Source organism: Muscardinus avellanarius (assembly GCF_963383645.1).
Source record: "Muscardinus avellanarius genome assembly, chromosome: X".
In the NCBI taxonomy this organism is placed as follows: Eukaryota; Metazoa; Chordata; class Mammalia; order Rodentia; family Gliridae; genus Muscardinus; species Muscardinus avellanarius.
The window spans coordinates 26,386-41,835 of record NC_137792.1 but is presented as its reverse complement, the minus strand read 5'-3'; the positions used below and the strand labels follow the sequence as shown (position 1 = coordinate 41,835).

Below are 15,450 nucleotides of genomic sequence, written 5' to 3'. Positions count from 1 at the left end.
GCCCAGGCCTCGGGCTCGCTCCCGGCGGGAGCACTCTGCGCATGCGCGCCCGAGGGCCGGCGGCGGCTCCGTCTGCGCACGCGCGGTCTGGCAGCCCCCCCCCTCCGGGGCGGGCGCGCTCTGCGCATGCTCGGGGCTCGGGCCGCCAGGGCGTCCTCGGGCAGGCGCGGCGCCGATGGCGTCACGGGCGCGACCCGGGCGCCGCCGGCGTGACGTCACGGCGCGGTGACGCGGGCGCCGGGTTTGAAGGCGGGCGTCGCCATGCCGCCGGGCCGGGCGCTGCAGCCCGTGCTCAAGATGAAGGTGGACGAGCTGTTCCTGCGCTGGCTCAGCGAGGCGGCCACGCAGCGCGCGCTGCTCGACGGGCTGCGGCGCCTCCGCCGCGGGGGCCCCGGGGGCGCGCTCGAGCCCGGACCCCGGCCCCGGCCCCAGCCCCGGCCGCGCAGGCCCCCGGGCCGCGCCCCCGCCGCGCCCGCCGCGCCCGCCGCGCCCCGGCCCGTAAGTCGGCGCCGCCTGGGCCCCGGTCCGCGCCGGCCTCCGCCCCCGCCTCCGCCCCCGGCCTCCCTCCTCGGCCTCCCTCCTCGGCCTCCGCCCCCGGCCTCCCTCCTCGGCCTCCGCCCCCGGCCTCCCTCCTCGGCCTCCCCCGGCCGGAGACCAGGCTCCCAGCCGCCCGGTTACAATAAAGAATAGAAGCCGAGGCGCAGGCTCGTCATCCCGGCTCCCGGGAGGCCGAGGCCGGAGGCCGCGCGGGCTCGAGGCCAGCCTCAGCCACTGGCTGAGGCCTCTGCAGCGCGGGGAGCCCGGCTCCCGAATAGGGAGTGAAAAGCGGGGCTGGGGCGGAGCTCGGGGGTCGAGCGGCCCCGGCTTCCAGCGCAGACCCCGCCCCAAAATACACACTGGGCGCCGGGGAGGCCGAGGCCGGAGGCCGCGCGGGTTCGAGTCCGGCCTCGGGCCCTCGGGCTCGGCGCCGTCCGCCCCAGGAGCCGCGGGCGAGGGGCGGGGGCGCGTCCGGGGTCGCCATGGCGCCGAGCGTCGGGCGCAGGAGGGCGGGGCGGGGCGCCCGGCAGAGACCCTCGGCCGCCCGGCGGGACCGCGGCAGCCACACGGGGGCACAGCTCGCCGGAGCCGCGCGCGGCCGTGGCCGGTCCGTCCTCCGCGGTGTCGCCGTCCGTCCGTCCGTCCGTCCGTCCCCGCCACGTGACCGGCCCCATGGCGCTCGCCCCGCGGCCGCGCCCCGACCCCGGCCCCGACCCCGACCTGCGGCGGGAGCTGGCGGCGCTGGCCCGCGGCTGCGACCTGGTGCTGCCGTCGCGCTTCCGGACGCGGCTGCGGGCCTTGCAGGTCGGCTCTCGTGTCCTGCGTGTCCGTCCGTCCGTCCGTCCGCCCGCCAGGCCGGGCGCCTCCGTGGCACACGCGCGTGTCGGCGAGGCCGCGGGCACACTCACACGCGCTCACACTCGCACACGCACAGGCCCGGCAGGAATGCGCCCGCAGCTGCCCCCGCGGGTTATTTCTGTCTCCAGATTAAGTCTCCGGCTGCGGCCGCTCGTCCGCCATCTGTCGGCGCCTCCGGACGGACGGACGGACAGACGGACAGCCGGGGCCGCCCGGGCCAGCCTGCGCGCCCGGAGGGTGGAGGCCGGCCTCCCTCCCACGGCGGGCCTCCCGCCTCGGCCTCCCCGCCAGGCGCGGGGTCCAGGGTGGCTCCTCGCTCCTCCCGCGTCTGTCTGTCTGTCTGTCTGTCTGTCTGCCCGGGGCCGGGCGGGCGCGGAGGCCGGGGCGGGAGGCCGGGGGTGGAGGCCGGAGGCCGGGGGTGGAGGCCGGGCCCCGACGTCCATCCGTCCGTCCGTCTGTCCGTCCTCAGGTCCAGGCGAGGAAGGAGCCGCCGCCGCCCGCCCGCGGCCCCAGCGTCCCGGCCTTCCACTTCCCCCGGGGCCGCCCGGCGGAGGCCGGCAGCGTGGACGCCGCCATCGCCCGCGTGGAGCGCGCCTTCGCCGGCCTCCCGCACGAGCGCGCCGCGGCCGGGGACATGGGCCGCGTGGCCAAGGTGCGCGGGGTCTGCGCCGCGAGGCCGGCCTCCATCCCCGGCCTCGCCCCCGGCCTCCCTCCCGGCCTCCATCCCCGGCCTCGCCCCCGGTCTCCCTCCCGGCCTCCCTCCCCGGCCTCGCTCCCCGGCCTCGCCCCCGGCCTCCCTCCCCGGCCTCCCTCCCCGGCCTTGCTCCCGGCCTCCCTCCCCGGCCTCACCCCCGGCCTCCCTCCCCGGCCTCGCTCCTGGCCTCCCTCCCCGGCCTCCCTCCCCGGCCTCCAGCCTGGCGCCGGCCGGGCCCCGACGGCCTCCGGGGTCCCCCGTCCACGGCCGCCCTGCCCGTCCGCGGGGTCTCCGGCCGCCCCTCCTGGGCCGCGGCTTCCTTGCTGGGCCTTTTCGTTGTATTTTTTAAATTTTTTATCATGTTTCAGTGTGTGGGTGGCACTGGGGGCGGGGCCCAGAGGCTCTTCCTACTTTATACTCTACTTGGAGACAGGGCCTCTGGGTAGCCGAGGCCGGCCTCGAACCCGCGACCCTCCTGCCTCCGCCTCCCCGTTGCGGGGACGGCGGCCGTCTTCATCCCGAGCTGTGGCTCGAGGTCCCGGCGGGCGGGCGTCGGGGCCGGGGTCGCCGGGCGGGCGGGGTCGTGTCCTGAGCCGCCCCCTCCCCCAGGCCTGCGGCTGCCCGCTCTACTGGAAGGGGCCGCTCTTCTACGGCGCGGGCGGCGAGCGCACGGGCTCCGTGTCCGTGCACAAGTTCGTGGCCATGTGGAGAAAGTGAGCGGGCGGGGCCTGCGGGTCGGGGGCGGGGCCTGCGGGTCGGGGGCGGGGCCTGTGCGCCGGGGGCGGGGCCGGGAGGGCCGCCATGCTGGCCCCTGGGTGTGGTGGGGGCCTCGCCCTGGCGGTCCCGGGGCTGGGCGGGCTGCGGAGGGGCTCGCGGTGGGCGGGGCCGCGCCGGTCCTCGCGGTGGGCGGGGCCGCGGCTGGTGGGCGTGGCCTCCGCCCTCAGCGCCCCGCCCCCCAGGGTCCTGCAGAGCTGCCACGACGACGCGGCCAGGTTCGTGCAGCTGCTCGGGAGCCCGGGCCGCGGCTACCTGGAGCCCGAGGACTTCGTGCCGCTCGTGCAGGTGAGCGCGGCGGGGGGCGGCGGGGGGCGGGCGGGGCTCAGCCTGTGCTCCCGCAGGACGTGGTGGACACGCACCCCGGCCTGGCCTTCCTCAAGGACGCGTCCGAGTTCCACTCGCGCTACATCACCACGGTGAGCGCCGCGGGCGTCCCTCCGTCCGTCCGTCCGTCCGTCCTCCCGCCCCGGCCCCCGCCCGTCCTGCCGCGGTCAGCCTCCCCGCGCCTGCAGGCCCGGCTCACGCCCGCGCGTCCTCCCCGTCCTCCCCTCCGTCCTCCCCTCCGTCCTCCCCTCCGTCCTCCTCCCCGTCCTTCCCTCTGTCCTCCTCGTCCTCCTCCCCTCCATCCTCCCGCCCTCCTCCCCGTCCTCCTCTCCGTTCTCCCCTCCGTCCTCCCCCCCGTCCTCCCCTCCGTCCTCCCCGCCCTCCTCCCCTTCGTCCTCCCTGCCCTCCTCCCCTCCATCCTCCCGCCCTCCTCCCTGTCCTCTTCCTCGTCCTCCCCTCCGTCCTCCTCCCCGTCCTCTCCGTCCTCCCCTCCATCCTCCCCGCCCTCCCCTCCGTCCTCCTCCCCGCCCTCCTCCCCGCTCTCCTCCCCGCCCTCCTCCCCGTCCTCCCCTCCGTCCTCCCCGCCCTCCTCCCCGTCCTCCCCTCCATCCTCCTCCCCGCCCTCCTCCCCGTCCTCCCCTCCGTCCTCCCCTCCATCCTCCCCGCCCTCCTCCCCGTCCTCCCCTCCGTCCTCCTTCCCGCCCTCCTCCCCGCTCTCCTCCCCTCCGTCCTCCCCGCCCTCCTCCCCGTCCTCCCCTCCGTCCTCCTCCCCGCCCTCCTCCCCGCCCTCCTCCCCGTCCTCCCCTCCATCCTCCCCGCCCTCCTCCCCGTCCTCCCCGCCCTCCTCCCCGCCCCAGGTCATCCAGAGGATCTTCTACACCGTCAACCGGTCCTGGTCGGGGAGGATCACGTGCGCGGAGCTGCGGAAGAGCACCTTCCTGCAGGTGCGCGGGGTGCCGGGCGCTCAGTGCTCCCCCTGCCCACGGCCCGCGCCTGTCCGTCCGTCCGTCCGTCCGTCCGTCCGCCGGCGGCCTGGCACACAGACGGACCGGCCGCTCGCCCGCAGAACGTGGCGCTGCTGGAGCAGGAGGCCGACATCAACCAGCTCACCGAGTTCTTCTCCTACGAGCACTTCTACGTCATCTACTGCAAGTTCTGGGAGCTGGACACGGACCACGACCTGCTCATCGACGCCGCCGACCTGGCGCGGCACGGCGACCACGGTGAGCGCGGGGCGGGGCCCTCCGCCCGGCCACGCCCCCGGGCAGGCCACGCCCTCCTCCCGGCCCCGCCCCCGGGCAGGCCACGCCCACCAGGCAGGCCCCCTCGCCAGGCCCCGCCCCCTGCGACAGGCCCCGCCCACCAGGCAGGCCCCCTCGCCAGGCCCTCCCTCCTCGCCAGCCCCGCCCACTGCGACCGGCCCCGCCCACCAAGCGGCCCCTCCCAAAGCGCCAGGCCCCGCCCACCGCGATGGCCCGGACCCGCGCCCGGGCCGCGGCCTCAAGCCCCCTCCTCCCCTCAGCCATTTCCACCAGGATGGTCGAGCGCATCTTCTCGGGCGCCGTGACGCGGTAGGTGGCGGCTCGCGGAGGCCGGCCCGGGAGGCTGAGGCCGGCCCGGCTGACCGGCCTCCCCCGCAGAGGCCGGCGGGTGCAGAAGGACGGCAAGCTGAGCTACGCCGACTTCGTGTGGTTCCTGATCTCGGAGGAGGACAAGCGCTCGCCCACCAGGTGGGGCTGGGAGGGGCCGGGAGGGTCCTGGGGCGGCGGCGGCGGCCTCCGGCCTGGGCCTCGCCCCGGGCCTCGCCGACTCCCGGCCTCGCCGGCTCCCGCCCGCCCGCCCGCCCGCCCGCAGCATCGAGTACTGGTTCCGCTGCATGGACCTGGACGGCGACGGCGCGCTGTCCATGTTCGAGCTCGAGTACTTCTACGAGGAGCAGCGGCGGCGGCTGGACAGCCTGGCCATCGAGGCGCTGCCCTTCCGCGACTGCCTGTGCCAGATGCTGGACCTGGTGCAGCCCAGCTGCCCAGGTGAGCCCGGGCGAGGGCGGGCGCCCGGGACCCCCGCTCCTCGCCAACGCCGGCCTCCCCGCCCTCCCCGCAGGCAAGATCACGCTCCGCGACCTCAAGCGCTGCAAGATGGCCAACGTCTTCTTCGACACCTTCTTCAACATCGAGAAGTACTTGGACCACGAGCAGAAGGAGCAGGCGGCGCTGCTGCGGGTGGGCGGGCCCCGGACCGGAGCCCATGACGACCTGACCCGACCCTGACCCCGACTGAACATGCCCCTGACCTGACCCCGACTGACCCCGACCTTGTCCCCTGACCTGACCCCGATCTTGTCCCCTGACCTGACCCCGACTGACCCCGATCTTGTCCCCTGACCTGACCCCGACTGACCCCGATCTTGTCCCCTGACCTGACCCCGACTGACCCTGACCTTGTCCCCTGAGCTGACCCCGACTGACCCCCATCTTGTCCCCTGACCTGACCCCGACTGACCCGACCCTGACCCCGACTGAACATGCCCCTGACCTGACCCAGACCCCAACCCCTGACTGACCTTGACCCCAACCCCTGACCCTACTCTGACCCGACCCTGACCCCGACTGACCCTGACCTTGTCCCTTGACCTGACCCCGACCTTGTCCCCTGACCTGACCCCGACTGATCTTGACCCTGACCTGACTGACCATGCCCCTGTCCTGACCCAGACCCCAACCCCTGACTGACCTTGACCCCAACACCTGACCCTACTCTGACCCGACCCTGACCCCAACTGACCATGCCCCTGACCTGACCCCGACTGACCCTGATCTTGTCCCCTGACCCGACCCCGACCTTGACCCTGACCTGGCCCCGACTGACCCTGATCTTGACCCCTGACCTGACCCCCAACTGGCCCTGACCCCAACCCCTGACCCTACTGACCTTGACTCCAACCCCTGACCCTACTCTGACCCGACCCTGCCCCCAACTGACCCTGCCCGGCCCCGCCCTGACTGCAGGACAGCGACGACGGCCCTGAGCTCTCCGACTGGGACAAGTACGCGGCCGAGGAGTACGACCTGCTGGTGGCCGAGGAGCTGGCGGGCGGCCCCTGGGAGGACGGGTGAGTGCGGCCTCCGCCCCGGGCGGCGGGCGGCGTGGACCCCCGGGCGGCGTGGACGCGGCGTAGACGCCCCTGGCCTTGCAGGCTGGAGGCCCCGCTGGGCGCCGTGGACCTGTACGAGCTCGCGTGCGGGGACGACGACGACCCGGCCTCGCCGCCGCCCTGACCGCGGGTATAGACACCCGGTCTACACCGAGTCTCCAGGGCACGCTCCGCAGCGCCCCCGCCCCAGGCCGCGGGGCCGGCCGAACTCAGCCGGGGGGAGGACAGATGGACGGACGGACGGACGGACGGACGGACGGGCGCTGGCGGGACGGGACGGCCGAGGCCGCGGGGCCGGCGCGGGCGTTGGAGCGGGCCTGGCGGCTGCACACGTTTTCGCGTTCACGTTTGTATTTTTGAATAAAGAATTTGAGTGTTTTCGCCGCCGCCGGGTCTGTTGGGCGGAGGGGGGGGCGCGGACCCCAGACCCGGCCCCGCCCCGGGCGAGCGCGTCCACGCCGGAGCGGAGGCCGCGGAGGGAGGCCGGGGCGGGAGGCCGAGCCATGGCCGCCGAGCTGCCCGCCGAGGGCGCCTTCCCCACCGCTTCCGAGCGCGCATGGCCTTCGTTTCATTTATTTTGCTTTATTTTTACCTTTCGCGTGTTGGGGGGGGGTGGAACCCAGGCGCTCTACACCCCAGCCCTCATTTTAATTAAGTAATATACACACGCACGCGCACGCACGCGGCCCTGGGGGTGGGCCGAGGCTTTCTCCCTCCGCCTGACCCCTCAGACCTCTCTTACACTTTATTTGGGGACGGGTCTCAGCCCAAAGCTGAGGCCGGCCTCGAACCCGCGCGACGCCCCTGTGGCTGCCTCCCCAGTGCTGCGTGGGGAGCGCCCGGCCCAGCTGTCTGCTCCTCTGCGTGCCGAGGGTCTCACTAGGCTGCCGAGGGTCTCGCACAGCGCTCAGGACCCTCTGGCCCCCGCCCCCCCTCGCCGGCCTCCTCCGCGGCAGAACCGTGGGCGCCGCGCCCTCAAGGGGAGAGAAGCCTCTCTGCGGCCCGACCGGGCCGGGGTCTCGCTGAGCCGCGCGGCCTGGCCGTGGAGGAGGCTGGCCTCGAACCGCGGGCCTCCCGCGCCCTGGGGCGGCGGGTCGGGGCCTCGGTCGGCGCCGCCTGGGGTCTGGGGCCGCCGGCTCCGCGCAGCCTGAGCAGCCGCCCGCGCTGAGCCCGGCGCCGAGACCCTTGGAGACCGGCGGCCGCGCGCCCAGGACGCGCGCCAGGCCCCGCCCCGCCGGGGCACGTGACGCGGCGCAGCCAATGGGCGGCCGCGGGGGCAGCGCTCCGCCTCCGGCCCCGCCCGGACGGGCGCCTCCGCCACGTGACGCGGCGCAGCCAATGGGCGGCCGCCGGCCCGCCCCTCCGCGCGCCGCCATGTGGGCCCTGCGGGCCGCCGTCCGGCCCGGGCTGCGGCTCCTGCGGGCGCCCCGCGTCCCGCCCGCCCCCCGCTCCGCGCCGCCGCCATGGCCCGCGCGCACGCTCGCCGCCGCCCGCTGGGGCCGAGGGGGCCGGGAGGGGCCGGGGGCCGCGGGCCGGGGCGGGGCGGACGGGAGGGGCGGCCGCGCGGAGCGGGACGGGGCGGAGTCGGAGGAGGAGGAGGAGGACGAGGACGAGGAGGACGAGGAGCTGCTGCGCCGCGAGCCCCTGCTGCCCGCCGGGACGCAGCGCGTGTGCCTGGTGCACCCGGACGTCAGGTGGGGCGCGGGCAGGCCGCAGCTGACCACAGGTGACCAAAGCTGGCCGCCGGCGGGGCGGGAGCCCAGGGGGAGCGCTCATTGGCTGGAGCCGCGGGGGCGGGAGCCCAGGGGGAGCGCTCATTGGCTGGAGCCGCGGGGGGCGGGGCGTCGGGAGCTCTCATGGGCGGGGCGGCCCCAGGGCGGAGCTCGCGGGCAGAGGTGCTGTGGGCGGGGCCTCCGGCGAGGGGGGGGACGCAGGAGACGAGCTGATTGGGTGGCGGGGAGGGAGGGGCGGGGCGCAGGTGGGACTTAAAAGGCAGCTGGACCGGCGGGGCCGGCGGCGGAGCTGGCGGGGCCGCCTGTGTGGCCGGCGCCGGGGGTCCCGGGCGGCGTGGGGCCCGGGGCGGGGTCGCAGGGCCCGGGCGGGGCGGGGACCGTCCGCCCAGGTCTCCAGCAGCGCGGGGCGGCCCGCAGTCCTCGCCCTCCTGTCTGACCTGTGGACACACAGGCCCCCGTGGAGCGCAGTCCCCGCGCCGCAGCCCTGGGTTGCGCCACCGTCCTCACCCGGGAGGGGCCGGCCGCCCCACCACCTGCCCTCCCCGGGTTCAGCGGGCCCGGAATGCGCCCGGCCTCGGCCCACTTAATGGCCGCCCGCCCGGCATCCGCGCCTCCACCACCCGGCTGGGACGAGAAGGGCGGCCGGCCCCGGCTGTCCATAACTTCGTGTTGGGCCTGGAGGTTGAGCGCGGGGCATTCAGACTCCGAGCTCTCGGCCCGATTCTGTTTCGTGCTTTTAACCGAGTGTCTGAGGCCGGCCTCCCCTTCCCTGGGCCTCCCGAGCTGTCCCTGGCCGGCGGCCGCGGGGAGACGGGTGCAGGCTTGGGGTGGTCGGGCTTGGGGGGCTCGGAGTGGGGCGTCTCGGGTCCTGCCCGCTGAGCCGACCCCACCCCCACCCACCCCGCAGCCGAGTGGCAGGTGGCGGAGGCCGCGGCGCTGGTGCACACGCTGGACGGCTGGGCCGTGGTGCAGACCATGGTGGTGCCGACCAAGACGCCGGAGAAGAGGCGCGTCTTCGGCAAGGGCCACTTTGAGCAGCTCACGGGTGAGTCCCGCGGCCCCGACCCTCCCGGCCGCTCCCCAAGAAGGGTCCGGGCCAGAGGGAGGCCGCGGCCGGCTCGGTGGCGCGCGCTTGTCCTCGCAGCGTTCGGGAAGCTGAGGAGGACCGCGGTTCGAGGCCGGCCTCAGCTACTTAGCGAGGCCCTCGGCCACTCAGTGAGACCGTGTTCCAAGATGAAGAATAAGAAATAGGGCTGGGGTGTGGCGTGGAGCTAGATGCCCTGGGTGCCCTCCCCAGCAGCACACACGAGCGCCACGGCCAAACCCCCACTCGAGACAGGCGGCGCCCGCGGCCCTGCGCCTGGCAGCCGGGGAGCCCAGCGAGGGAGCAGCCAGCCCGGGGGACCCGGCGACCCCGGAAGGCCGTGATTCCAAAACGAAAGTGTCCTGAGAAGGGCTGGCGCCGTCGGGCGGCGGAAGCCCCGAGCGGGTGCCCAGCCCTGACAGCCGCGGGCGGGCAGGGGCGAGAGGCCACCGCGGCCAGCGCGGCTCACGGACCGCCCTTGCAGAGAAGATCCGCGCGTGTCCGCAGCTGTCGTGCGTGTTCCTGAACGTGGAGCGGCTGGCGGCCCCGGCCAAGGTGAGGGCGGGCGGCGGGGTCGGGGGTCGGGGGTCGGGGGTCGGGGGTCGGGCGGCCCAGGCTCAGGCCCCGTCTCGCAGGCCGAGCTGCAGGCGGCCTGGGGCCTGGAGGTCTTCGACCGCTTCACCCTCGTCCTGCACGTCTTCCGCTGCAACGCGCGCACCCGGGAGGCCCGGCTGCAGGTGGCGCTGGCCGAGATCCCGCTGCTGTGGTAGGGAGGCCGGGGCGGGGAGGCCGGAGGCAGGGAGGCCAGGGAGGCCGGGGCGGGGAGGCAGGGAGGCCGGGAGGCAGGGAGGCCGGAGGCCGGGAGGCCTGGGCGGGGAGGCTGGGAGGCCGGTAGGCAGGGAGGCTGGGAGGTAGGGAGGCCGGGAGGCAGGAGGCAGGGAGGCCAGCCTCGCCGCAGCACCTGCAGCCGCCGCTCTCCGCCAGGTCCACGCTGAGCCGCGAGCCGGCCGGCCCGGGCCGCGGCGGGGGCTCCCGCTACATCATGGGGTCGGGTGAGTCGCGGAGGCCCCTCGGGCTCTCGCGGGGCGGGAGGGGCGCCCGACCCCGGCCCGCCTGACCCGCCCGACCCCGGCCCCGCAGGAGAGTCCTGGGCGCAGCTGCGGCGCCGGCTGCTGAGGGAGAAGGAGCAGAAGCTGCGCCGCGCCCTGGAGCGCCTGCGGGCGAGGCGGCGGCTGCTGCGGCGGCGGCGGGAGCAGAGGGCGCTGCCGGCCGTGGCCGTGGTCGGCTACACCAACTGCGGTGAGCGCCGTCCACACCGCCCCGGCGTCCACACCGCCCCGCTCCGCGGACACCACCAAGAGCTACGCCCCGCCCAGCGGGGACACGCCCTGTCCCAAGCCCCGCCCACACGGGGCCGCCTGCCAGCCCGGCCCAGCTAATCCAGGCCACGCCCACAGGCCCCGCCCCTACACGACCCCGCCCAGCCCGGCCACGCCCACCGCCCAGGCCACGCCCACGTCCTCCAGCTAGGCACAGGCCGCCTCTTCCCAGGCCACGCCCCGCAGGCCCTCCCTGTCGGCCCGGCCCATGGCTGCGGCCCCGCCCACGCCGAGGCCCCGCCCACCGAGCCCGCCCAGGCCCCGCCCACCGAGCCCGCCCAGGTCCCGCCCACCGAGCCCGCCCTCCCGCAGGGAAGACCACGCTGATCCGCGCGCTGACCGGGGACGCGGCGGCGCAGCCCCGGGACCAGCTGTTCGCCACGCTGGACGTGACGGCGCACGCGGGCGCGCTGCCCTCGCGCCTGACGGTGCTCTTCGTGGACACCATCGGCTTCCTGTCCCAGCTGCCCCACGGCCTCATCGACGCCTTCTCCGCCACGCTCGAGGAGGTGGCGCACGCGGTGCGCACGCGCGGGAGGGGACTCGGAGAGGAGGGGAGTGCGCATGCGCGGCAGGGGGGCGCCCTCGGAGCCGGCTGGTGCGGGCCTCCGTCCTGCGCATGCGCCCGAGCACGGCTGGGAGGCGGCTCTGAGGGAGGCTCCTCGCCCCTTCTGCGCGTGCGCTGAGTTCTAGCCCTCTCTGCGGCCACGCCCCGGTGCGTGCGCAGGCGCACGAGCCCTCTGCCTGCGCACGTGCCCCCTGCGCATGCGCGCGAGCCGGCGCCTCCCTCCCGCAGGACCTGATCGTGCACGTGCGCGACGTCAGCCACCCCGAGAGCGAGCTGCAGAAGGCCAGCGTCCTGGCCGCGCTGCGCGCCCTGCGCCTGCCCGCGCCGCTGCTGGACTCGCTGCTGGAGGTGCACAACAAGGTGGACCTGGTGCCGGGGTGAGTGAGTGTGCGCCCTGCGCCCCGCCGACCCCGCCGACCCCGCCGACCCCGCTGACCCCGCCGCCCCCGCCGCCCCAGGTACCGCGCCCCCGAGCGCGCCGTGGCCGTGTCCGCGCTGCACGGGCTGGGGCTGGAGGAGCTGCGCGCCCGGCTGGAGGCGGCCGTGCTGGCGGCCACGGCGAGGCGCCTGTGCACCCTGCGAGTGCCGCTGGGCGGCCCGGAGCTCAGGTGAGCGGGGAGGCCGGGGAGGGAGGCCGGGGTGGAGGCTGAGATGGGAGGCCGGGGAGGAGGGCCGGGCGGAGGCTGAGGTCGGAGGCCGGGCGGAGGCTGCAGGCCGACCCGCCGCCCTTCCCCAGCTGGCTGCACCGCGAGGCGGCCGTGCAGGACGTGTCGGTGCTGCCCGAGGCCGGCTGCGCGCGCGTGTCCGTGCTCATCAGCGCCGCCGCCCTCGGCCGCTTCCGCAAGCTCTTCCCCGAGAGCGCGGCCCGGGGCTCCTGAGCGCGAGGAGGCCGAGAGGAGGCCGAGGAGGAGGAGGCCGAGGAGGAGGCCGCGAGGAGGCCGGCGGGCGGAGGCTGCTGTGAAGCGAACACGAGGGACGGGTTGAGGTCGGGCGGGCGCCCGGTGCGGCTGCCGCCCCGTCTGGTCCGGAGCGCGCCCCCGTCGGCCTCGTGAAGGCCGGAGGCTCGGCAGCCGCGCTTCCCGCCTCGCCGCGCGCGTCCCCGGGTTTCCTTGTTCCTGAGCGTGTAAGTCTCCGCCCGCAGTCAGCCGAGCAGGCTCCCCGGCCTCGAGCGCTCCTGCGGGCGGCAGACCGCCGGCGTCTCCCTGGGGCCTCGCGCGAGGTCCGTCCCTGGAGGCCGGAGGAGGAGGCCACGGGCTTGAGGCCAGCCTCAAGGAGGCCGTTTCCAGTTTAAAGCCGGCCTCGCGCCTCCATGCACGTTCATCGCAAACCCGGCCAGCGGCGGACGCACGGAGCTCGGGCCGAGGAAACCGGGACGGCGTCGCCGCGGGTTCGAGGCCGCCCCGGAGACCTTGTTTCAAAATAAAAAGGCCGCCCGGGGCTGTGCTCAGGGGTCGGGGCCCGGGCTTTTATTTTTGTTCCATTATTTTGATTTTGGTGAAGGAGCTCAGCGTCACCCCGGCCCGTTTCTGTCTTAACCCAGGTCTCCTCAGGCTGCCGAGGGTCTCTGTGCTCCCGTGGAGTGGGGGGGGGCGACCTCCAGGTGAGGGGGCACCCGAGGTCAGGGGGCACCGGGTCACGCCAGCAGCTTGCTGTTGAGCGCGATGACGTCGGCCACGAGCCCGCCGCCCTGGGCGCCGATGAAGTCGGCGGCGATGACGTTGGTGCCGCCGGCGCCGGCCCGGGGCTCTGCGCGCGCACCCAGGCGCGGACGGGGGGCAGCGAGAGCGCGCACAGCGACCGCCGGGGTGCACGAGCGCGCGCGCCGGGCTGGCCGTGAGGTTGGTGCCCGCCACGAACAGGCCGCCTGCGGGACGGGGGAGGACTCCTCGCACGGTGCTCCCGGGGAGGACTCCTCGCACAGTGCTCCCCGGGCGGGCTCCCCGGGGCGGGCTCCCCGCACGGTGCTCCCCGGGGAGGACTCCTCGCACGGTGCTCCCCGGGGAGGACTCCCCGCACAGTGCTCCCGGGGCGGGCTCCCCGCACGGTGCTCCCCGGGCGGGGCGCGCACGCACCTGGCCGCCCTTGGCTCTTCATGGCCTCCAGGTAGCGCACGAGCGCGCCGGCCTTGGCGCGGTCGCCCCCCCAGCGCGGCAGCGCGGGCCAGAGCTCGGGATGGCGGCGCACGGCGGGCTCGTGCTCGTACGACAGCAGCACCTGCTGCCCGCGCGCCCACAGCTGGCGCAGCGTGGACACGGCCTGCGGGGAGGCCGGGGAGGGAGGCCGGTGGGTGGAGGCCGGGGAGGGAGGCCCCGAGCGCACACGCCCCCGGCGGCCGGCACTCGGCCCCGCCCGCCAATCACGCCGGTGGGCGGGGCCCGGCATGCAAATGCAGGTGGGATCTGGGCGGGGCCGGCAGGCCAGCAACCGCCAGGCGGGTGGGCGGGGCCCGTATGCAAATGCGAGGTGGCGCCCGGGCGGGGCCTGGCACGCGGACGGGCGGGTGCGCGCGGGGCGGGGCCGTATGCAAATACGGGGCGGGGCCTATGCAAATGGCGGGCTCGCGCATGCGCTCACCCCGCGCGGGCACAGCGCGGCCCCGAAGATGTTCTCGGCGCAGCGCACCAGGTGCTCGTGCAGCGGCTCCGTGAGGCCGGCGACGCCCCGGACGACGACGGCCACGACGAGCGCCTCGCGCGGCGCCGCTCCAGCCACTCGGCCACGTCCGTCAGCGCGTCCTGGGGGCGGGGCGGCCTCCCTCCCTCCCTCCCTCTGGAGGCCGCGCCGCGAGACCCTCGGCCCCCCGCGGGGACCCTGCCGCCCGAGCCCGCCCGCCGCGCACCTCCACCAGCGCCGTGGTGTAGACCAAGTGCACGAAGCGCAGGTTCCGCTCCGACCCCGACGGCTCGTGCGCCACCCGCAGGTCCAGGTAGCGCGCGCCCGCGTCCAGCTGCTCCGTGACGCTCAGCGTCTGCGGGACCCGGATGCTCCGTGCAGAGACCCTCGGCAACCCGCAGAGACTCCCCGGCACCCGCAGGGGACCGCGCCGCAGACCCCCGGGCCGCACCCACCTGCGTGGTGGACCACCGCAGCACGGCCGGCCGCGCCACGCACGGCGCCAGCCGGGTCAGCAGCCGCAGCAGCCGGGACTCGGTGCGGGCGACGGGCGAGCGCTTGTCCAGGCAGTACGTCATGGTGGCGTGGCTCCCTGCGCACAGGCCGCTGACCCCGCCCGCCCGCCCTCCTGCCCTCCGGCCCCCGCCCCCGGCCGGGTCGGCTCGGACCCGGTCCCACTAGGGTGCCGAGGGTCTCTGCCCGGCACCTCCCTCCTGGACTCGGGCTCCGACCCCCCTCCCCGGCCTCCAGCCCCCGCGGAGGCCGGCCTCACCCGGGATGGACAGGTGGTTCAGGGCCACGTCCCACAGCCGCGGGCTCAGCGCCGACATCCAGTCCGCGTGGGCCGGGGGCGGCGCCGGGGGGCCGCGGGGGGCGCCGGGCCGCGCGCCCATGGCGGAGGCTCAGGTCGGGATGGCCGCCCGGCCTCCTGCGGCCCCTCCTCCGGTTGCGACACCCGGGGCGGCCTCTGACACCTGACCCGCCCCTTGGCCTCTGACCCGGCGGGGGGGGGGCAGGAGCTAACCCCGACCTCCGCCGACCCCCGGCCCTTCTCACTTTGTTTCCATCTATTTTGCGAGTCTGGGTCTGCGGGGAGCCCAGGCGTCCACCTCCGAGGACACCCCAGCCCTGCTTTTTATTCTTTATTTAGAAACAGGGCCTCGCCAAGTAGCCGAGGCCGGCCTCGAACCGCCGTCCTCCGGGCTCAGCCTCCCGAGTGCTGAGTGACCAGGGCGCCCACCGCGCGGCTTATTTTGACTTTTGACTGGAAACGGAGGGGCGCGCGGTTCGAGGCCAGCCGAGGGCCTCCGGGTGGCGAGGCCGGCCTCCGCCGGCGGCCTCCGCGCCCTCCAGGAGCCCGTCCGCGCCCACGGGCATTGTGGGAAGTCAGACGGAGTCAGCCTAGCAAGTGTGGTGTTGGGGCAAAATAAGTGAAAAGAACATCCGGAAGACGGAGCCGGGCGGCGAGGTGGGGGGGGGCTGGAGTCCCGGATGGAGCCCCCCCCCCCCCCCCGGGTGCTTTCGGGTCAACGTCGTCCCGGCGGGAAAGGGGCTGCGCGGAGTGTTTTGTTTTTAACTTTTGAGATGGTCCTGGGTTCCCGGGAGCCCCTCCACCCGCGGTCTACACTCGCAGACCGGCTGCATTCCTGGAGACCGCGGGAGCCCAGCCGAGCTGCGGCCTGCAGTGTAGACGGGCGGAGCCGCAGGGAGTCCGCGGGTGTGGACGGCG

The 15,450-nt window shown here is 75.8% G+C and overlaps 3 protein-coding genes across 3 annotated transcripts; 2 read left to right on the top strand and 1 right to left on the bottom strand.

The window, feature by feature from the left end:
* Positions 1-261: 261 nt before the first annotated feature.
* On the top strand, positions 262-6,306 carry PPP2R3B (protein phosphatase 2 regulatory subunit B''beta; the record flags this gene model as incomplete). The annotated part of the gene is made up of 13 exons (XM_080719530.1): positions 262-523; positions 1,043-1,341; positions 1,865-2,047; positions 2,699-2,802; positions 3,049-3,151; positions 3,208-3,282; positions 4,048-4,134; positions 4,257-4,413; positions 4,713-4,761; positions 4,831-4,920; positions 5,045-5,220; positions 5,294-5,412; positions 6,199-6,306. 13 exons carry the CDS (start codon positions 262-264, stop codon positions 6,304-6,306), a joined length of 1,812 nt encoding a protein of 603 aa, XP_080575656.1.
* A 1,412-nt stretch (positions 6,307-7,718) lies between these two features.
* GTPBP6 (GTP binding protein 6 (putative)) lies at positions 7,719-11,986 on the top strand (the record flags this gene model as incomplete). The annotated part of the gene is made up of 10 exons (XM_080719529.1): positions 7,719-8,070; positions 8,985-9,122; positions 9,646-9,716; positions 9,797-9,927; positions 10,146-10,213; positions 10,302-10,460; positions 10,853-11,061; positions 11,337-11,485; positions 11,567-11,716; positions 11,845-11,986. The coding sequence occupies 10 exons, from the start codon at positions 7,719-7,721 to the stop codon at positions 11,984-11,986; spliced, it is 1,569 nt and encodes a 522-aa protein (XP_080575655.1).
* Positions 11,987-12,741: 755 nt separating this feature from the next.
* Positions 12,742-14,614, bottom strand: PLCXD1 (phosphatidylinositol specific phospholipase C X domain containing 1; the record flags this gene model as incomplete). The annotated part of the gene is given in 9 exon segments (XM_080719528.1): positions 12,742-12,833; positions 12,836-12,910; positions 12,913-12,972; positions 13,181-13,364; positions 13,683-13,807; positions 13,810-13,843; positions 13,948-14,076; positions 14,177-14,313; positions 14,494-14,614. Coding segments are annotated over 9 exon segments (957 nt in total).
* Positions 14,615-15,450: the final 836 nt, after the last annotated feature.